The sequence below is a fragment of the Hesperophylax consimilis genome, chromosome 14, assembly GCF_061612785.1.
Source record: "Hesperophylax consimilis isolate HC1 chromosome 14, BYU_Hcon_1.0, whole genome shotgun sequence".
Taxonomy (NCBI): Eukaryota; Metazoa; Arthropoda; class Insecta; order Trichoptera; family Limnephilidae; genus Hesperophylax; species Hesperophylax consimilis.
The window spans coordinates 24,366,180-24,389,433 of record NC_142849.1 but is presented as its reverse complement, the minus strand read 5'-3'; the positions used below and the strand labels follow the sequence as shown (position 1 = coordinate 24,389,433).

General features: G+C 34.3%; 2 protein-coding genes across 4 annotated transcripts in view; one reads left to right on the top strand and one right to left on the bottom strand.

Annotated features, from left to right (window-relative positions):
• Positions 1-23,254, top strand: part of Atg16 (Autophagy-related 16) — a 419,651-nt gene that overhangs the window by 97,476 nt on the left and 298,921 nt on the right. The window lies entirely within an intron of this gene.
• LOC149418098 (uncharacterized) overlaps positions 13,962-23,254 on the bottom strand; it is a 207,229-nt gene continuing 197,936 nt past the window's right edge. The window contains exons 7-14 of the mRNA XM_089639323.1: positions 18,951-19,045; positions 18,695-18,851; positions 18,289-18,373; positions 17,934-18,178; positions 17,362-17,611; positions 16,816-16,986; positions 16,247-16,413; positions 13,962-16,020 (exon numbers count right to left, since the gene is read on the bottom strand). Coding sequence (XP_089495449.1) covers positions 15,651-16,020; positions 16,247-16,413; positions 16,816-16,986; positions 17,362-17,611; positions 17,934-18,178; positions 18,289-18,373; positions 18,695-18,851; positions 18,951-19,045 — 1,540 coding nt within the window. The 3' untranslated portion in view covers positions 13,962-15,650. The remainder of the gene's footprint in view (positions 16,021-16,246; positions 16,414-16,815; positions 16,987-17,361; positions 17,612-17,933; positions 18,179-18,288; positions 18,374-18,694; positions 18,852-18,950; positions 19,046-23,254) is intronic.

The following is a 23,254-nucleotide window of genomic DNA, read 5'->3' as shown; positions in this document are numbered from 1 at the left end:
CACCTTAAACGCCTGTAGTTTTTGCGTTTCACTGATCGATCCTCTTTTTCCTCCTGTTCTTATTCTTTCAACTTTCCTCACTTTTAGTATCTTCTTCACCGTGAACTGTCCCCTTTTTATCGCCAAGAGCAGACGGCGGTAACGGCGCATTACGTAATTCCTTGTTCGATTGGAGTGATTAGATTTTATGAAGCAATTGTGATGCCGCGGAATCCGCCGCGGTCAACCCATTGTTTCTATGCAGATTCATGCATGCCGGGACTCTATATCGGGGTTAGAGCTATGGGAAATGTACCACAGCTTCCCGGACAGGGGTGGACCTCCATACATCTCATTTTTATTTTTTAATTGGACGCCCATTGCGCTTTGGCATATATAGATAAAAAAGTGTATAAACACCGTTAGTATTTAATAAGTAATAATAATCTTATAATCACAATAACAAACGTACATAGTTATGGATTATTCCAATTCTTCACGTATATTTGCTTTTTAATTAAAGCAATATTATTAAATTTAAATAAATTTGTCAACAGAACAAGTGTCATCTTCCCCACACGATGCAATCTATTGCGAACAAGAATAGTACATTCAATTAGTTCGAGGAGCAACTGCCTGAAATGGAGCGTGGATTTTAATCTTGTATTTATTAGCTAAGGGATAATTAATCGTACTCACTTGGTCAGGGCTGTTTATGGGGTCGACCGATTGTACTAGTGGCACTATTTCCAGCCTAGTAACGAAAATGGACATGACCAAAATTCTGTCTTGACACTCTCCTTGTTTAATTCACTTTCGTAAATTATTATCTTAAAATTATACTCACTGTTCCGTTACACCGCCCTTTGATGTGACAGCACTCAAGTATTTTCTTCGCTTGCTCGTGTCCTGTTTTACTCGACTACTTTTTTTTCACTAGCGAATCGTATATTTTCCCCACACGCGAATTAGCAATAATCTTAAATAATTACAGCAAATTTTACTTCATGATTGCTGTTCCCACTAAATTATTACACTATTATGCATTTCGCATGTTTCTAAAAGTCCGTATGCGCTTATAATATATCATAAATCAGTGCTGTTTTGATTATGAATGTTACCTCACAATAATTTAATATGGACGGTGAAGTTTTATGGTGAGATAAATGTATTATTTCTGAAGAATTCTGTAATAGCTACTAAATTTAATATTCTTTCGATTGTTACCAGATTACCGTTTTGCTTGTTTGCAATGTATTTTATTTGTTTGAGCTTTCGTCTTGAGTTGTTATTCCACTCCATGGAAACACTTTTTATAACCCGCTAATACTTTCAAGATTATGAGCTATGACTATTTTACTACTAATTCTTGGTGGAATTCTAAATATTAATAATAGTAATGTATTGACTTAGTAACCAGAGGCAGCTCTAGGGGTCCATAAGTGGAAAGTCAATCGAAAAAAATTAATATGAAATGTTAATACATATTGCTAATGCGTAATGAATATTATGAAAACGCTAATGTATGTAATTAATTTCCCGGTACCCACCTATTCTGAAGCCGGTAGTACAATATTGTTTAATTTAAGATTATTTATTTACACTTATAACTAATTAATGTTTTTTTTCTTTTAAAGATCTTTTCCTGTAAAAAGTTTTAATTTTGATTTGTATTAACTCCAAACTCAGTCAATTGTTTATCAGTAGACTTAAAATTTAACAATAAAAGCAAAAGTACCTATACGTTCATTTTATTGCACCCGCAAATGCACTGATAAAAATGATAACTTTTGTTTTTAACCTCTTTATTTTTCTCTCTTGTAACATAAACTAATTGTAACTTTATTTGAATACGTTTGTCATGATTCAATGAATCGTTAGCGATTTCTTTCTATATGATATCCACAGAATTTGACATATTAAGGTATTCCCTGCATAATATAATTTTAAGTTCAAGATGTCTATCATTTATAACACAAAAAACTTGCGACTAACATTTTTTCACATCTCCCTCTAATACCTTAATAATCTTAGTTCGTAGATATCTCTATCTCACCGCGGTCATGTCCGGAAATCCCTTGAAAATAAATTTTGTATGATACTAAGCATACGTCAGACACGATAGTGTTTACCTCCTTTGTCTGTATAGCAAATAGAAAGAAAGCTTCGGGATAAAACTAAAGTGACCCACTCTAGGTACATACAGCAGCTTCTCATTTGAACGCTAGATGGCACTGGAACTCGCTATTACCTTACGAATACGCACGAATATTAAAAATAAATTAATAATCGGGTAGTTAAATCCTTTTTTTATTAATACCATTGCAGCATATTTTGGGAGGTCTTTGACCAAAAGACCTTCGTAAACGAGCCGCCACTATTCGTAACATAGTATCTTGTTATTTTGTTTTGACGTGTTTTATATCACAAGTACATTTTGTAATTGATTTTTTTTTTGCTACCGGTTTTTACACATTCATTTCATTTGCTGGTAAATGACACGGATTAAAATATTAGCAGGTTATAAAAATGATGTAATAAATGTACATGTGAAATAAAACTCTTCAAAACAATATATCAAGTAATTGTTACATATTTAATGCCCAAAAAATACAGAAAATAGTTTATTGCTGTAATCCGGCTGGTATATTGAAATTTCTACGTATTTTAGTGTCATTTCGTGTTGAATTGCAAAAAATCAATCGCATTAACTACTTATCTTATCTAATAGTAAATATGAAAATGTTACTATTTTCTCGTAAATTCTCTTTGTAGTAAGTATTTAATGCCGTAAATAATTTTGCTGGGAGAAATTTAGATGTTTTTATCATTCAGGAATTTTATTTTATGATCAGGTCTTAAATATGTAATCGACCAGTTTTATGAGGTCGTTTTTCAAATAGTCCATCATTCATCAACTGCTCAACAAAGAGCTATTCTTTGTTTATCGTACATTGCAGAGTAAACGATACAAAGTGGATGAATTTTAACTGCATAATATTTTATGTAAAATACCTAGTTTTATTTTTTATAAAAACATATTATTGTTTTCGTCAGAAAATGCATTTTTATTACAATACCTTAAGAGTTACTCTGCTGCTTGTGGTCAGCAGGACGAATAATGTTATTAGGGTTAAACGGGGATTGAGATATTTCATGGCCATTCAGATCTAGTGATGATCGTAATGATAGCTTTTTCTTGCTTTTTTGATTTAAGGGCACATTTTTCTAATGTTTTTGGAATAATAAATTGGATAAAAAATAAAAGCAATTTTTTTTAAATTTTATCTCAAAATTACCGTAAAAATACGTCTCTGTTGCTAATGCTCTCAAATTAAAATACGTCGCTGTTTTTAGAAATTAGTGCTCTCAACTTAAAAATATTTTATTCTGGATTTCTTATTTTTCTGCATGAGCCTTTGGCATCCAGTTTTGAGCGTAGATTTACCTAACATGTCTCCAGTTTTACCCATTCGACAACGTGATATTATATTCTTAATTTACTAAAAAGTTTATCAGGAAGCCTGTTAATTCACTCGTTAAGGCCTGCAATCCCGTTTTAACTGGATTACGAATAATTTGAAGAGATTCTTAATAAATTATCAAAATTTGTTTTTCTCTTTCTTTGCAAGAGTAAAAAGACAATTCAGTATTAATCAATAATTTGAATATCTAGTCCACCCCAGACTCCCATTACCGTAATCCGCATTTTTCCTCGATTCCCCCCCAAAGCAGGAGCGCTGACTGGTGCTGGTGGACCCGAAACGTGATGGGGGGATACATTAATACGGGTAATTGATCTTAATTGATGGGCCACGAGATCTCGAAGCGTGGAATTCATTTCGTTTACAGATCAGATGCGGGAGAAGGCGGAAAGCAGCCATTTTTGGAATGACTGGAATTAATACTAACATATTTTATCGAATTTTCTTACTTTTCATAATATGTATGTAATGGCTTTAATCACTTAACCCCTCAGGTATATACAACTTTAAAATGCCATGTCATTCATTATTCCCGCTTCACATTCAACTTCAAATAGATTCACTGTTTTTTTTAATGTATCCCAAAATAGAATCTGTTTTTGAAAGCTGATGAAAAACTCTTTTACTTTTTTATATTACAATATTTTAGATATAACAAATTTGTAAGTTTAAGTCGCTTACCGATGGTTTTTGTTAGTGCAAACACTTGCACTACGGTATTCGTATGCTTACCGCCTGATTCAAGTATACGCAATCGACCTGCGTTTGATCTTTTTGATTCAACTTATTGACTTATGAACCAATGAGTTTAAATGTTTGTTTGAGATACATTAATAATCATTCTTATTAATAAACAAAAATCTACAATTTTACTTGCATATATATTTTTTTAATACCTTTATTTTTCCCAATTTTTACATTAACTACAAACAATATCATAAAAATCTATAAGAATAATGGGAACCCACTAAGGCGCAGCCTGTGCGTGGGTACAAAGAAACAAGCTGTAGGCATATAAAACAAAAATAATTTGTCTAAGCGGTTTGTATAAAAAGTGGTTACAATAGTGTATAGTGAAGTTATAGGTGTTTAGTGTAATATTAAGTGTATAGTTTGTGAGAAACATAAAGTGATACAAATTAAATAAAAGTTTCAACTGCTGTATTGAAAAGCCATAATTTTAACTTTTTGAAATATTGAGGAAGTTTAGTTATCACTCGAATATTTTTCAGTAAAAGATTGAAAGTACGAGGTTCAATGATACTGCAGTACGTTTGCATTTGTTTGGTATTCGTTTGGGGAGTATAAAATTATTATTTTGTTTTCATTTATTTCGAATTTATTTTTGTTTTTAAAGATATATTTCATAGTTTGCAAAATAAATAGTATACGGAGACAGAAATGTTTAGATTTTTTGTATAACTCATATGTTGAAAATGATCTTTTCCGATTAAACTTTGATAATGTAATTTTGAGTTATTTGTAAAGGTTTTATATGTGCATGAAGCGCACCATCCCATCCTATTACTATTTTCCGTATATGAGGGAATATTGCACCAAAGAAAAATAAATAATTTTCAGTTTATCAATATTGAGCACTTCTTTTATTCTGTAAAATTTGTACGTAAGTTATCTTAATTTACAGACGGTATTATTAATTTGTGATTGTCAATTTAATTTTTTATCAATATATTTAACCAAATATTTGATATTTTCAACTTCTCCAAGTTCAAAGCAAGATGAGCATATTTCTTTATTAAAGAAAGCATTATGTATTCTAATTTTAAGGTTATTGGGGGGTTTGTTTTTCTTATTTTTATAAAAGGTTAGGTAAAATGTTTTAGAATAGTTTAAGAAGAGTCTATTACTTTTTAGCCACGATGAGACATATGTAATACATTTTGTTGCCTTCAAAAAAGTTTCAGGCCTGGATTTTCCATTGCTGTATCATCAGCGTAAGATAGAATTTTACCAGAGATTATAACATCACATAAATCCTTTTTTATACATATATAAGAAAGAGATTTGGGCCAAGCACAGTTCCCTTTGGTTCTGCATTTTTTATTCCTGTTTCAGTACTATAAAAATTCCTAATTTTTTTTTTTTCTGAGATAGCTAGTAAGAATTTTTAGTGTATCATTTATGAAACATATTCGATTCATTTTTTTGATAAGTAGATTGTGATTTACCGTATCAAAATCTTTTCTTAAGCCTAGAAATACAGCTAAACTTTTTTTTATTTTGATCAACAGATGTGTTTAATTTTTGAGTCGGATCGAATATTGCATCTTCAGTGCTTAGTTAAGTTCTGAAGCCATATTGATTTTGGGACAGAATTTTGTTTTGTTCTAGGTAATGCATTATTCTATTTTCAAAACATTTTTCAAATATCTTTGAGAGGTTTGAGACTAAGGATATTGGTCTGTAGTTGTCTCATATGTTCGTTTCTCCCGCTTTGTGAATTGGTATTATGATGGAGATTTTTAATGGTTCGGAAAAAAATGTCCCTCTTTTAAAGATATATTAAAAATATGTAGCAATGGATTTCAAATGTAATGTTTTTTTTTGTATTTTACCTGATAAACAATCAATTCCTGTAGAATTTGTTGATTTTAGACCGTCAATGTGTTTATCAATTTCATTTGTTGTGATGGGTGAAAAATATTCTAATGAGTTAATTGAATTGTTAGTTGAGACTAAAGATGAGTTTTGAGGAGTGTAAAGATGAGTAAAGATTCCTGTACTTGGTCTACTACATTTGTATAGAAGTTGTTTGAGTTTTTTGCAATTGCCGATTTGTCAGTTATAATATCGTTAGTTATTAATATCTCATTGATATCGTAGATACTTATTTTGTTGTATATATAAAAATAATATGTAAAAATTTCGTACGGTTACCCCTCGTGGCTCTACACTGCATTTAGTTATGTTATTAATGAAGATAAAATACGAGTTGTGCCTGGCACACATCTTTTTCTGCGATTGGTTAAATAGGTACTTGTGGTATATGTGGTATATTTTAGAGAATTGTGTGAGATAATTTGTCAAGGTGACGAAGTTATGTAGTGCTGTGCTATTTCATTTATATAATTAAGCCTGTAAGTATTTTTTAATTTAGCCCCTTTTCGTAATATTCCAAACTGTCAAAAGAGCATTAGAATAGCTGCACACAGAAGGAAGGCCAAAAAATAATTTTTTTTTTTTTTTTTTTTTAGTTAGTGAATTAGTGTTAAATTTGGGTCATTCGTTCGTTTAATAAAGTACGGAAATAATTTACTCACCACTTCTCAGTATTTTCACAAAACCCAAGCAGTATAATGCACCCAAATAATTCATAGCAATAAAGTCATTAGTAAATAATTAAGAACCCATTACCATTTACTGAGGGGAAAACATAGATTGGTTTAACCAACAATAGATCATGTCATCGGTGTAACCAGTAATAAATCAATGTATGCACCTTCAAAATTTACATTTGAAATAGTATAAAAACGTCGTCTCAATGTGGACTAACCACAGTTTGGAAATGGCCTTGTAAGCCGAAACAGCTGTCACAATAATAAAAAACTAAAACACTTGCAGAACTTAATAATAATATTATCAAATTTAATCTAAATTAAATTTATAAAAAAATTAAATGGAGTTCTACGAATTAAACACAAAAACAATAAACAAAAAATACTTCTCTCTGGTTCATGGTTATGGGATGCTGTGTGGAGGTTATTTTTAAGAAATGAAGATTAGGTTCTGAAAAGGCAAAAGGTATGACAGTGGGTAGAAATCTGGGGATAAGTGTAGTCAGAAGTGACAGCCGTAGCCGAACCCATCCCTCTCACTGCTGAACAAGGCAATTGGCCGAGAGAGTCCGACTGGAGAGGTGATAGGGTTTCCCTCAACCGACCTCTCTGAATCCGGCCCGCCACGCAGTTGGTGACCTAGCGTAACATAGACATTTTCTATTTTTTAACTAACTGCAGCAAAATTTAATTGAAGAACATAATCTATTTCCAGGCATTTTCCAAAACGTCTACATTCCCCCATCCACCGCAACAGATTAACCGATTTGAGGTTAAGATCGCTATCCCGTCTCACCTCTAGCCCGGCCGCCGAGCCGCAACGTTACCACGTGGGTTTCATATGTTTGATCTATTTGAACTGTCAATACGGGACTCACGCGATTTATGTCCCACTACTGCAGCGCTGCATTACTACACCGTGGCACGATGCTTAAAATTAACAATATTAATTATCGTGAGGCTATGAGATTTCATATGAAAATGTGAAAGAGAGAGGTGAAGGTAGACTGTTTGAGATTAACCGTGATTGGTTTTAGGGATTCGCTGGTATCTTTTTTTACTAGTTTTTGTGTAACCTAAAGATTTATTCATACTACCTACTTATAAGGCGTCCGGGGTAAAGTGCACTAACTTCGGGAGGTGGTTCTACGTAAAAGTCTGAATTGCGTTTTTCTTCAGGCAATTTTTTTACCGTACAAACAATTCACTTTATTTTACGTGAAAACTTCCGTAAAATGTTGGAATTTGGTAAAAAGTTATGTATCTTTTTTTACTTGTACTATCACGTAGAATCACCTGCCGTAGTTAGTGCACTTTACTCCCGGACACCTTGTATATACAGGGTGTTGAGGAACGTATATTGCTTACTTTAACCAGTGATTCCTGACATGATTTGGTATGTAGACGGGTAGACGTAATTAACTAACTAACCATCACGCAGAAGACGGACCGCCAAACAACTCGGGCTTGGCATTCACTTCTTGCCTCATCCACATTCATACATGCTCTTCTATTATTCTGACTCTTGACATGGCCCGTCTCAAGTATCTGATTCACTTGATCGTGCCATGTCTTCCTCAGGCGTTCCCGACTTCTGCTACCATTCGCATTTGCGTCATACATTTTCTTTACACTCCGTTCTTCGCTCATTCGCTCTACATGCCCAAACCATCTAAGCGTCCCAGCCTTGCACTTTCTGTGGATCTCCACATTTTTTACACGAACATAAATGGTGACTTTAAAAATTCCTCAACATGTCGTTACTACTCACTCAGACGAATAACCGTCCTACCCCTCACATCGACCCTAGCTGACCTACTGATTTTATTTCAAGAGAAAAGAATAATAACATCAAAAATGTCACAAAATCTTTTTACTCCGAATATTGTTAGTAATCACTTGTCAAATTAAGTAAGCGTTGAAAGCCATTTTTGTATGGTAAAATAGGCCCAAATAAATAATTAATTCATTATTTAAACTATGTAGGTATTGCGAGATTTGCATAACTTCTGGTTTCTACGGTAGTTCTATCCCTTGCCTCAAGTAAGTCCATATTACGCATGTATAAACTTCTGATAAGTTCCATGCGTGTAATAATAATTTTGTTCCATATATCTGGCTTTTCCTCGGAATTAATGGTAGTTTGGTTAGTTTCTATGCTCAACCGTGGATCATTCCTTCGGGAACGAAACATATACATTTTTTTGATTGCCTTATGGAGGACACAAGTGAAAAATATTTATTCACATTGGTCAACAAACGCCGATTCTGTATATATAAGTTTTATTACATATACTTATATGTAGAATTAATAAATCGTTTAAAAATGAATAAAATAAGATCTAAAATAAAAATATATTTATTTGTTTTACACCACTTTAATTTGAATTACACTCTATCGGTTTCAGAAGCACCCTTCCTTCGTCAGGAGAATATTAAAACTGTTTTAATATTCTCCTGAGGAAGGAAGGGTTCTTACAAAACCGTTAGAGTGTAATTAAAATTAAAGTGGTCTAAAACAAATTTATATATTTTTATTGTTAATTATGGCGAGCCACAAACTTAATTTTTATTACAAATATGTAAAATACGATCTCTTCAAAGCGCGCTGCTTGGTTGGCATCACTGCATCGTTTGTTTCTAGAATCACGCCACAGATCTACGCGGGTTTAAATTCTCATATGGAAAAATGGATATGAAAATTTCTTTGTTATGTTGTCAGAAATTTATGAATCTTATCGATTCGCTTTTTTGAATGTATACCAAAAGAAATTACCTACTGGTTTTGAAAGCAGATAAATGACTCTTACAAACTGACAAATATAAAATTTCTAAATTTAAAGATAGAGGAATTTGTTTACGATCGTTTTGTCGCTTACCTATTGTTTTTTCTTGTAAGCTGTGGAAATACAACTTTATACAAAACTGAAATACATATTTAGAAAATATTTCTCTACCTACTGGGTAATTAAATTAGTGTGTCAGATGTGCATTTATAATATATTATTATTATACCGTAGGAACTGATCACCGATCAATAACTCGGGTTGCTTGTTTTACCGAGCGTTGAATTATTCGGAATTCTTCATTTTACCAGTGAAGTTACTTCACTTTATATTGATCGTGTTCAATTTGTAGACCTCCATTTTTTAAAATGTATTTAATAATATTATTGTTATTATTGAAAAAATATGCAAGATCTGCTGGGTATTTATTACTAAGCATGACAGCTGTTGCGCCTTCCGAAAGAATTTTCAATCTGTGGTTAAGCCAGAGATCTATTTATTTTATTTCTGTATCGGTGCTTATGATGATTTTTTTTTTACAATTTGCTTTTATATATCTTTTGCTCGGGGCATTGTTTCTGGTGTTCAAATACGGTGTTTGCCTTCACACCGTCCAATCCTCCGTCCTGCAAGTTTATTTTAACAAAACCTCTTCAGTGGTCCTGCCAAGTTGGTATACGGAGAAAAATGAGTACCTATTGAGAATCTCTTCAAATTATTGGTAACCCGGTTAAAAATGGAATTGCAGGCCTTGCACGAACGCGTGCGTGAACACGCTCTCATACATTTGCATTGGCCTTGATAATATATACCTAATTACGATTTGCGAAAATATGAGGATTTTTATTAAAACGTGTTCCGACATCCTGATAATATACATTTGTATCGGGAAACCTATCAATATATTCGTTAAGGGCCTGCAATCCCGTTTTTAACCGGATTACGAATAATTTTAAGATTTTCTTAGTAAATTAGCAATCCTACTAATTTTTCTTCATGTATAGGTGTAACTCGTGGTTGCATCTTATAAAAGTTTCTTCGTTGGATCTTCCTCTCAAAAATATCAAATACTTTTCATGTCACTATTTTTCCTGTGAACTCAGCGGTGCACTGGTCTGATGCTGTTTTTAGTTACATGTGACAATAAATCCATTACACGGAGAAAAATTATCTTGTTAAAAAAGTGGTTGCATGCCAATTTCTTGTTGAAATATTAGTCTTTTGGAATATACGGAGGACATGTGTTCTTTTCCTAATCAATGTCATGACGGAATGCGACAATATCAGTATGTCAATACCAATATCAATATTTGTATGAACACGTGTTCCGCCGTCCTCATAAAACATTTGCTTTTAACTGATACTTTGTTAGGAACTTTTTCAATTAATTTTTCAAAAGCCTGCAGTCTCGTTTTTAACGGTAAAAAATAATAATTCTTAATAATTTAACTGTACCTACCTATTTAATATCAATAAGTTTTCCCTTTGTACCTGCCACAAGTTTGCTGTTCGTTTTTCGACGAGTTTAAAGCGTAAAGAAAACAGCAACCTTTTAAATTTTTGCATTAGAAGTTTTGTACTAGCACTGGAGGTTGAACTTATGCATATTACGTTAATATTCATAAATATTATGGTATAGGATATAGGTTCTGCATATCTAATTATTATGCTTTTAATTTGTGATAAGGTTGTGATTTAAACTAATTACTTATTGCTTCGTTAAAGCTCATAATAACGTCCAAAATTATTTACCAAAACAGATTATCAGCCTTTGAATATTTTTCGAAGCATTCGTAGGTAGGTACTTATGCTTCTATATAGTTGGTATCTCAACCAGATCCAGTTACTTAAAAAAACTGCACTGTTGCTGACAAGATTCCATTTTGTAATGCAACTTATATACTCGTAAATATGTGAAACAATTATTAATAATAATGTTTCGTTATTTCAGAAGGTATGCGCAGGGCTAGTGTAATGCAATGCACTTCATAATTGACAAAATAAGAAAATATATAGAATAGAATTAGGTTAATAAATAAGATTTGCAAAATAGCGAAATAAATGTATTAATTGATATATTTAAAACAAGGCTGGGAGAACTAAGTTGTAATCAACTCGCAAACATTGTGAAAACAATTTAAATACAACTTGATACTCAATACAAAAATATAAACACTACTGGCGGCCTCAGAACGGGAAACTTCGGGATGATTCATGCTTACATATTCCTTAGAATGCTTTATACAAATAACTTGCTGCAATTATCACACAGTCTTAATTATGTACAAACTTTCCAATGTAAAGTAATAAAAATAAAAGTTGTTGGTAGGTAAAAAAAGTTCATTATAGAACCTAGATATTTTTTTGTATAAGGCAATTCACCCTTAAAAGAGTAACATACCGTAATTCAACTAATTAATTAATTAATTCATAATCACGTATAAACTTTCCAATAGAACATAATAAAAATAAAATTTGTTGGTAGGTAAAAAAAATCATTAAGGCGATGCCATACGTAGTAATGCAAAATCATATGTTTTTGGTTTGAAAATTTTGTCGCCTAGAAATGTTTCAGATGCTTTAATTAAATACTGCGAGTAGAATACATCTTGGCCTTTGAAATAATCGAGTATTTTTTAGATAAGTCTTTTTATAAGCCCAGAAAAAAATAGTGTAAAGGCCTATGAAAACTGCTTTAGAGTTCAAAATCTCCTACTTACGAAGCCATTTTCGGTTATGATTTTATTGTATAATTTGGCAAATTAAGTTATTTATAAAATGATCGAAAAAATTTTTAATATTTATGCCTGAACATCCACAAAATAAAATAAAAGGCACTTTTTGGCCATGTTTTTTTCTTGCATAAATCAAAACAGGCGGGTGGTGTTAAGGGGGAATTTAAACCCCATCTACGTAAGGGTTGTTATTGATAGCGGCTCAATTCAAAATATTACACGACGTAGTGCATCGCCTTAAAGAACCTATATATCTTTTTTGAATAAGACAATTCACCCTATATAGTGTTTTTTCCGACCCATTTTTTGAGGTGACCTATATGAATGCATCGAATACACTGATTTACCTTGTCCCGCTTCACTTTGTTGTCGTGTGCAAAGGAGTAAATTTCATTTATCTTTTTTTAAATCTTCACGTCAGGTCTGTGTGTTTTTAATTCATTAGCCTTTATAATTTGATTTATTATGTTATAAAAGTTTTCCTCTTTTGGTCCAAAGTTGGATTAAATTTATGTAATTTTAATGTTTCTCTGGCATGAATTTGAAGTTTATTAGGGTTTAATATCTTCAGCAAAAACGTTTGTAAACATTTTAAAATGTCTTTTTTGGGTTACTTTTATTTGAATTAGTATTATGTGTTTTGGTACAATCCCCTGCCTGGTATTCAATAATAATGACAAAGGGTTGTCATTTTGTTTAAATATCGTTTTTACTTGGGAAATATATGATTACTTTTTTTGCTTTGTGTACAATTTTACTTGTAGTAACTTTATCACTTCAGTACATTTTTTTTTTGTTTAGATATCTTTTGTTTATGAGTTTACCAAAATTATAATTTCGGATTGTTTTATTTTTTGTAAGACATTGACATATTTAATATAATTAGTTGATGGAGGATATGACACAGCAAGCTGATAAATTGTGTTGACCTGTACAATAGTCTAATAATATAATAATAATAAAAGTTTATTCCAGAATGTATGCAGGGGTAGTGCGATGCAATATATCCCATATTTTAAAATAGTATAGAGCGAATATCGCTTATTTCGGACCTAAATGCTATATTACATATCATGCGTTGTTGCAAATTTGACCAGTCTTAAGATGCCCGTAATAAGATGAAACGGGTCTAGTCATTAATTAAAAAAGAAGAATTTTTTTAAGGTGTTTTAATACATATTAAAATGGAAATTTCATCATGAATTAAAGTTTTCAAAATAGTAATAACATTATAAATATAAAAAAGTATTATACTTCAACACAGGCTTGTCCTAGTGAGGTTGAAAATTCTAACCTAAAATAATGATACATTATAAAGAAACGATAAATAAATATAGCCTTTTCCTCAGTAGATCTGAATCTGAAATACTTACCAAAAGCAACTTATCGGAGTCTTTGTCGGGGAAAATATATATATTTTTTTTTTGGTACAATATTTTTTTACATTTCATAGTTATCCAGTAATGTTGGCCTCACTGGGTGGCTTACCCGTGCTGAGACCTTAATCATTGTATGTTGATATTTACGTTTCAACTTTTTCGATAGACCATTGGATAGGTTTTAATATTGGTTAAAAATTAAAGATGGTTATTTTGTCAAAATTTGTTATTTCTTTAAAACATTAGGTATTTGTGTCTTTTTAATAAGGTATATTCAAAGAGAGAAAGGAAACAAAAGAAATTCATTATTAAACTTTATTTGATAAAATATAATGCCGACATTATTACAAAATTGTTAAGTACATCTTTCATTAATTGCACAGTTTCGAAGGCACTTTTTACCAATAGTTAATTGTAGGTATAAAAATGGATTATGGTTTTATAATTAATAAGACTTATAATTCTGCAATAAATGCGATTGTGTTATAATTTATTACCAGAGATACTTAATAAATACATCCTATAATGCTGGTCTTTGAACGACTGAAGCGATTACGAAAATTCCACACACTATTCAAGAAATTCACTGGAATTGTGTGGGAATTTCCAACAATTCGTGCTGTTTAAATATACAAAAAATCTACCTTTTATGAAATCACTTTTTGTAATCTTTTTTTTCTGAAAATCTTTTGGTAAATAAATTAGTGCAAATTTAATAAAAATCACTTCAAGTCGTTCGTCCTATGACCTCGGAGACTGGGACAAGGGAACGTTGATTTGCACTCTCTCTCATTCTTGTTTCTACTTGTTCATCCACTCTTTCATTATCACTCAAATAAATCATAATATTTGCTTTTCAATCGTCCCGACCTCCTGTACAAAAAAACATTAAATACAAATCTTAAAACTAAATAGTATTTACCTAAACTATTGATTATTTGAAATTTCTATAAGAGTATAAAAATATAAATTGTTAATATTACGTTTGACGTCAAAATACCGATATACAACATGAATAAAAGCTCTTAAAAATATGAATTATTCGCACGGCGTTAATTTATTAATATAAATATGAATTAACTAATTTTATATAAAAATAAATCGGTAAGTACTCGCTATGTAGTCCTTTTGAAGAACTACATCTTTAAAACACGTCGTCGTTCGAGTTAACCCCCAAAAGACAACAAAAAAAACTGCAAAAATATAAAAAATAAATTTTGTTATTTTTTATCTTGTGCAATTTTTATTTGCTGGGAGATTGAATTTTTTTCGATAACTCGGTCGATAAGGTTAGTATTTAGTATTATTTACTGAGCACTGTGTGCTTATTAGTTCTACACTACTATTGCGTTGCTCGTAGCCTTAACGGTATGGGCTGGTCTCCGGAGCGGTAGGACGTCCGTTCATTTGCGGTCATCAAATCCGCTGGAAAACTCCCGTTCTTGCACTTCTTATCAATATTCAAATTTTAATGTCGTTAAAAACCGTGTCATCAAATTTTTCAGCTTCGAAAACAATTTCAGAGGCTTTTTTAAAACCATGCTGTATCAAACATCTAGCTCAATATGTGATCTCTGTACTTGAATTCAGCCTACATCATTACTCAATTGATCAAAAGCGTTTCCTATTTTGTTTTGTTTACTTCGGCGATATTTTTGTATCCTTTTTCGAGTACTTTTAATTTCTCAATCACCTCTAAAAAGCTCGCGAATCAATTCTAAAATTATTTGCATTCGTCTTAAGATACTTTTAATGTTCGTTGTATACGTCTATTTTATATCCTAACTATTGCGAAAGCTACTTCTTTTACTATTACAACACACCATTTTATCTTACTAATTATTGTAAAATTTCATATATCGTCCTAATGAGCATTTCTTTAAAGTAATAACTGTTATTTTAGTTTGAAGTTAGTTTATAGTATTAAATTTAGGGGTTGGTCTTGAAAAATCTGGTTATTGTATAATGTGCGTCGCTACAGACTATGTGTTTAGAAGTGTCGATGATGTGCGCCCCGGAATCCGGTGTCGTACAGTTTGCACATGCTATCAGCGCGGCTCGCGGGTGGCTGTGGGGGCATGCCGTGCGGGAGGGCGGCTGCCTTCTCGGCGGCACGACGACGTCTCCTGGTGAGCGCCCACGCGGCAGCAGCGGCTGCTTGCGCTAGTAGGAAGGCGGCCGCGGCGAGGGCCAGCGCTCCAGCGTCCATGCACAGGCCTGTGCGGCTGCCGGACTCGACGAATACGGTCTCGCTGTCCAATCCGGTACGGTTTCCTCCGCGCTGCTTCTCGAAGCCAAACTTGTCGGTGATCTGGATAGTCTGAACTAGGAGCATGTCGTCGCGTGGGTTGGGGGCAGACCTGGAAACAAGAAACGAATTTATTGACTGTCCTTCGGCTATTAACTACTATCCTTTTTCTGAGAGGTATTTTGGTAGGTTTATCTTTAGTGGCAACGTCAAGTTTATGATTTCCTTGGTACGTTAGTATTATAGGTTACGAGCACTAGCACGACCATCATTTTGGATTTAAGTAGTTTGATTTTCCGTATTATTTTTCTAAAATATGATATTTTTAAATCACTCACCTCTTCTTACGTCCGTATGACAGAACTGAGGTTCTGAGCTCTCCTGCTCCAGAGTCCTTTCCGCACTGAACTGGTTCGCAAGTGGGCATGCAAGGGGTGACGAGGGCACGAAACTGGACAACTTCTGATGAGGGAAACTTGAAGGCATCGAAATGAGACAGGAGCATCTAAAATACAAATAAAGAAAACTTTAATATTTAACACAAGGAGTAAGTGCTTTCAATAAACCACGACAATCAATTGGCAAAATAGACATCATCTCTATTCTTCATCAGCCTTTCGGCATCCAGCTGGTCTCTAATTTTGCCAGTTCTTCGCAGTTCTCACCGAAACTAGGCATGGAGTTTTCTTTAGGTGATCAATTCATCTTTTTGCTATCCAAACACGCTGTACGATGATACATGTTTGAATTCAAACGGTCATCTGTTGATCTCAGACAATCTGTTTGTTGTATTTCGTAAGTTTAAAAATTGTGACGGTAATGCTGTGCGGTAATCAGCGGGAATCCCTTGAAATAAAGTCTTACTCTATTGTTTGGTTGTCTTTGATGTATTTAAAAGTATATTTACCTTTCCACTCTGCACTGATTTGAGGATAGGGCCCAGGATCCAATCGTCTGTGGGGCAACCGCGAGCATCGATAAGGGTGATTTCGCTCGAGTCAGATCCATCGAGGGCAACCAGTTCGCGGACGAAGATTTCGAAGGGTGAGTTGGGATCCAGAATCTCGAAACGAAGTGCCTGTGAAAAAATATTGTTATTTTAGTGCACTGTTTCAGAACAAAATAAAAATAAAAATTGGAATTTTAAATGTCAAAATGATTAAAGTTTTCATTTCCAGGTTTTCGTGGTCTAGGATGTGGTTTTTGCAATATTTATTAAGTATCCTGCCCAGCTGTCCCAGTTTAATTATTGGTATTGACGGCCCTTCAAACAATTTGTATTGCTTGCGGTTGCCTTGATCCAATATTTCAATTAGGTATGTTTATCAATCAATCAGATTTCCTAGTGCTAAAGTTGATCATTTCGACGCAGACTAGAAATCCACGAGGCGAAACAATTAATACGGTGCATGCGTCTTATTTGTGTATAAATTTTGGTGGAATATATTCTTACCAGGGGATCTCCGACCTCGGCAGATGAGACAATGTCGTTTCCTTCCCTGTCGGTGATCTTCATTGCTACGTTGGGGGAGTCTACGATGACCTCCTCTGACAGTGCGGGCTGGATGTCTCCGTGGATTCCGAGGTCTACTTCGTTGGACACAGTCTTATTGGTCAGGTCATATTGGCAGGTGACGGCAAGTCCAAGATCAGAGGATGTCACGATGGTGTCGTGGTGCTGGATGACTACGTCGTTCAAATATCTGCAAGTTGATAATCATACCATTTGTTATAGAATCGAATAAAAACAGTTCAAACATATTTAGTTTTCAAATAGATGGGGAAGAATCAATATAAACTCACTTGTATCATAGCAAAAATGCTATATTGTTATATTAAATAAATTCGGGTCCGTGAAGTGGAAGACCGTGGTGTGTGCATGAGCATAGTTCATTAGGGCAATTGTAATGGGATCATGATCCTAAGCAACGACTCAAGAAGTAAAATTTCAAATGTGACGTTTTCTCCTCGTTTTTCCGAAAGATCTCCGTTTCCAAGATAATTATTATGCTTTTTGTGGCTTACCTTCCAAGTCCGTTTTGCTTCACATTGCACTCGATATTGTTGTATCCCATATGCAGCTCGAATTCCAGGCTTGATGACACGTCCACAACGCATGAGTTGGGGCTTCCCTTTGCGTAGATCTTTCCGTCGAAGAGCTTGGAGGTCTGAATCCTGGCAACCATATCTCCGGACCGGCAGTCGATGGACACATTGTAGCAAGAAGACAGTTCATAAGTCGCTGCCTCGGGGACATCCAAGTAGGGATCCTGGAATGAAAAAATATGTTATATAAAAAGTTATTCCAAAAAAGGCCACGTCATATTTCATTCGCGTGGTTTCAGTTGACGATTTGTTAAACAAATAATCATGAACTCACCTGAATATCAGCAAGGGTTGCTCTGGAGTGATGAGAAAGCCTGCATACATTTTCGCCGGTATCTCCATGGTCGTATGAGTGGCATCTGTTTGAAAAGAAAGCGTTATTAGTATTGGAATATGTTTTTATGCCATCGAAGTTGTTTGCCTTATTATGAGTGGAATGTTGATGTATGGGAGACGGGCTGATAACATAGGCAGAAGTTAGAATAAAATAAATGGAAGTTAGAGAGGTTTAGGACATAAGAGATTTTCATGGCTTAGGAAAACCCGTCAGCGAACAGGAGTTCAAAACGCTGAAGAAGAAAAGCTGTACCGTGAGACTGAGGACAGAGAGAAATTTGTGGAAAGTTCGACAACATGCTTAGGTACAACGTGCTTTGTATATTATTAAAGGTTTATTTTACCTAAATGGCGAGTTCAGGCAAAGTTCTCTGCATTCTTCAATAGTTGATACATCCTGGTACACGGAGTCCACTGTCTTTAGAATCCTTCCGCTCATTTTCTTAAACTCGCACAGCTTTGTTGGTTCTTCAACGCAGTTGTTCTCCAAGTAGTCAGTATCTGAAAAAAAACATGTTTTATATATATTTCCGTGCTAGGCTGAAGTTATTTTTTGTTGATTTACAGAACATTTGTATATTTTATGTTTTTTTTTCTTACCTTCGTATTGCTCGAACAGTTCTCCTCCAGCCAAAGTAATTCGGTCCATGTCGGTCAAGTCGCATTCCCCAGTCTTGTTATTGTAGTTAGCAGATCTGTGAAAAAGAAAAATAAATATTTAATACCAAACCTTTAATGAAATCACTCATCTTTTCAATTAGTCCTGTAAGTTAATCTAATTTAATCCGCGTTATTTTTGGGCCCGGCAAGAATGACGCCAATTTAACCCTCAGAGATATTGAGAATAATTTTAGCGCCCTTTAGGCAGTGCAACATAATATTATTGCCCTATGTCTTATGCAAATTTATTCAAATACATAAATAGGGTTGTATCCGTGAATGATTTTATTATCAAGAGTCCAGATCAATTTATGTAGCATCCAACCAGGGCCAGTGATTATATTCGTCGTTCCTAAAATGCAGCCGAAGCGTGCTGTTATAATATAATTTATATTATCATTGCATTTTTGAACAAGCACAGGATCATGAATTTTAAATGGTTTCGTATATTTTCGCGTATCTGATCATGTCATTAATTTATTTATGGAGGAAACCAGATGGGATTCCTGATTTACTTAATTGATATTCAAATTAAAATACCTTTATAGTGCATAAAAATAAAATGAGAGTAGAGACTAAGAAAGATCAACAAACATAATAAGTAACGTAGTATGAATATCTCTTGATGATGTGTTTTGTATAGTGTGGTGTCTTTTGATTTAGAAAGGATGATTTTACACTCGTACGTTTGATGTTTTGTGTTTGAGGTTTTTGAATTGCCTTTTTGGCAGATTTTCTTTTTTTGCTTTGTGTATTGGAAGGTTTTCCTTTGTTGTTTACTGTGTGAGGTTTTTGATGGAGTTCTGGCTAGATTTTATGTGACTATTTTATTTATAAGTCAGTGACAGTAGTAGTTTAATCAGTTTGAAGGGGCGTCTATGTGTGTCGATTAAAATGCGTAGTTACGCGAGAGGTAAGAATGCTACCATACGTTCTTCCGAATGGAGATATTACAATATAATATGTATCAATGCTAGTCGTAATACCGTAAGAACAGCTCCGGGAATGCCGCCTCATATGGGCCGCAGTTTCACGATGTTTGTTTATGGTCCCGGTGAATTGCGAAGCATACCGTTGTGTGTACCTTTCGGATGCTGCATGATTAATTCTCCTATTAATTTCTGCGTTTCTCTTAGCGTATTAGCCCGGCGGTGACTCTCAGAGAGAATCTAAAATGCATTCTGCATATACGCCTATTGTTATGTCAAAACTCATAACTGTACGGGTTTGTTTAAAAATAAGACTCGTAAATTCTGTTCTCCTTTCAAAATGTAAACACAAGAGCATGCGTATGACTTCGCTACCAGAGAGCGATTCCATGTTTTCTGTTGTCTTACTTCTATGTTTCATCCGGCTAACCTTTTTACCACAATACTTGTGTAAAGACATAATTTGTTGATGTTCGAAAAATCACGCTTTAAATAATTTTTTTTTTTTTCAAATCGTGTAATCCAATAAAACCATTGCAGAAAACCACATTATGCAATGGAGTCAACAATTTTATTCACTATTATCGAGCATTCCAATCGCCACGTGATTAATAACAGAAAACAAGACGTAAAAATCTCTGAAATCCATGTAAAAGTCAAAGAAAAAAATCTGTGCCCAGGAAGAATTAGAGAACCTCGTCTTCGTTCGAAAGGGTTTCTCAGCTTTCGTACAGGTCTGTCCAGTTTTGCTCGGCGCTTTGTATCTGTTGTTTTTGTTTGAATTTGTTTGTTGGTCTGGTTGTGGAGTTTGACCGCATGCCGCAGTTGGCACCCAAAGGAATAATCAGTGTTGTAGAATGGATTTCAGTAGCCGCCGATAATGCGTTGTGAATCGGACTTGGTGGTTGGAGATACCGATCAACCGTGACAATCATAAGTTGCAGTTGCCAACGATACCATCCCGAGTCCCTATCTTCCCACACTTGATGGGGCCTCGTAGCAAAAGGGCTGGGTGATCATTTTCCACTTGGAATAAATAAGACAAATCGGATTATAGCCACCACTTTGTATTCACAGTAGTTGAATATATTGCTGGTATTTAGCATTTACGTCGGAAATAGTATATACGTGTATATATTTTCTTTGATTTAAAAAATACCGATGGTATGATCGGTAAATTGTAGGCAGCATTCCCATTGAACCTGTGGTAAACGAATAGCTCAAGGAACGTGGAATAATAATTTAAAACAGGTTCAATCAAATCATGATCGTATAGTCGTACTTTATTTACTCAATTAACATAACGGCTTTTTCAGTAAAGGGTTTCATCCATTGAGATAAAATGCTTCTGGCCACTAATTAATCTTTTAGATTGGCATTTAAAACGCAGTTAAGAGTCATCCCAAAGTTGAATGAACGGATTTTGCTCGTTTTTCTTTATTTGCAGTTGAAGATACCTATAAATAAAGAAAAATTTCTAAGCGTCCAATCGTTGGATAAAAAGCTCTCCTGAGTTGAACGCGCTGGTTATTTTTTTAAATTTATATTGAGATACAAGGTAAATCAGATTATATTTTGCTTTGGATGATGATGACTAATGATAACTTCCAGGTATTGAATTGGAAATACCAAAAGAAACGTTTTTGGGGAACCCATTAACTGGGGCTGACGTGCTTAAGTTAACGTTCGGTAGAACTTTTTCTTTTTCATAAGCCTTCTGGCATCCAGCTTTGGCCATAGGTCTCCCTCAAATGTCTCCAGTTTTGCCAATTTTCACCTTTCGAAGTCGGCAGTTCTATTCAGGTCGTCAAACCGTCTCATCTGTTTATTTTTCCCAGTAAGAACGTCTTTGCCTAGCATCGTCTCTCTTTGATGTGAAGATGAACTTGCAAAACTAAATAACTTGACCAAAATCTTGACTCAGCAGCCGGATTTCTTCCGTCAACAATTTTGATTGTAGAACGTGTTCTGGATACCACTTTTCCTCACTCAAAAAAGATTCGTCTTCGAAAAGGTTCAGAATTCAACGGTTTTAACTCAACAAAGCGCCCATTACTCAGCAAGAGCGTTAAACTATTCCCTAATGAGGTATTTTTCGAGCTAATTAAAAGACTACCACTTGTTTGGCGTTAAGGAGGACCCCAACGACCTCAAGCTACGGAAATTAATTCTTGTTGTATTGCCAATTTGGCCAAACTGCCTTCAAAAGCAATTAACACAGAATTAAAAAAAGTATTTTTTAATTTAATCAAAATGCTTCACCACCATTTCAGGCCTATTATAAAGACATTCTTCTCGACCTTATCGAATATTGTGCCCACAGAGTATCATAATAAATGCGTTCATGTAAATTACACTTCAAGTGGATGGTAAATTATTAGCAGTCTTGTTTTTTTTATATTTTATTTGATCAATGCATTTTACAAATTCCTCCATGCATATTGCAGAAGTTTACAACCCTTGTGCGCTTGACAGCTACAAATAATTTCCATTTCCAAATCTGTGGGAATCAACTTTATATTAATGGGGAAATTATGATTCAATGTTATAAAGTCATATATTTCAAACAATTTAGACTTTTAGAAACGATCCAAACAGATTGTTTACAATTTCACCTCACACATCAATTTCGTCACTCAAGTCAGTGACAATTTCCTGATTGGGGCTTAAGTCATAACTTTTTTGACTGCTGATGACTTTGACTATCTCAAATGTTTGTCAATATGATGTATCATTATTTTCAATCTAGACATCGAGATAATTGATCGTCAAATAGATAGTCGTGATGACCAAAGTACAGAGAAAGAAGGTTTCTCTATGGGAATACCGGACAACAATCTCAACTCTTCCCAATTGTCCGAAAAGGGTGGTGAAAACTGAATAACTGTGGCATCTCCAATTGAGAGCGTGTGGGGTTCATGACATGTTTCGATTCTGAATCATGGTCTTTCATCAAAGCGTCACTGAGAGTAAAGGGTCTGGATGACTGAAAGAGAAAATAATGTTGTAATTTACTGACCGAAAAATTAGCTTACTTGGCGATAAAAGAGCTTAAAGATAATCTTTTGCAAATTATTTGTACATATTTTATTCGTGCGGTTCTCCATCGCTGTGGGATTCATGTTGCCACCGCCGCGCCGGCCCGCTCGCTCGAGCCGCTTGTCCCGCTCTTCTTTATAGCCCGGGGAGCCTGCTGCCACCCCGGGCCCGAGGCGCCACGCCATTCCCCGTCGCAGCCACCATCGAAGGCCCTTATTATTTAAGGCCGCCTCTCTTGCTGTATTGCTGCGCGGTCTGGCCGCTCGCCAACACTCT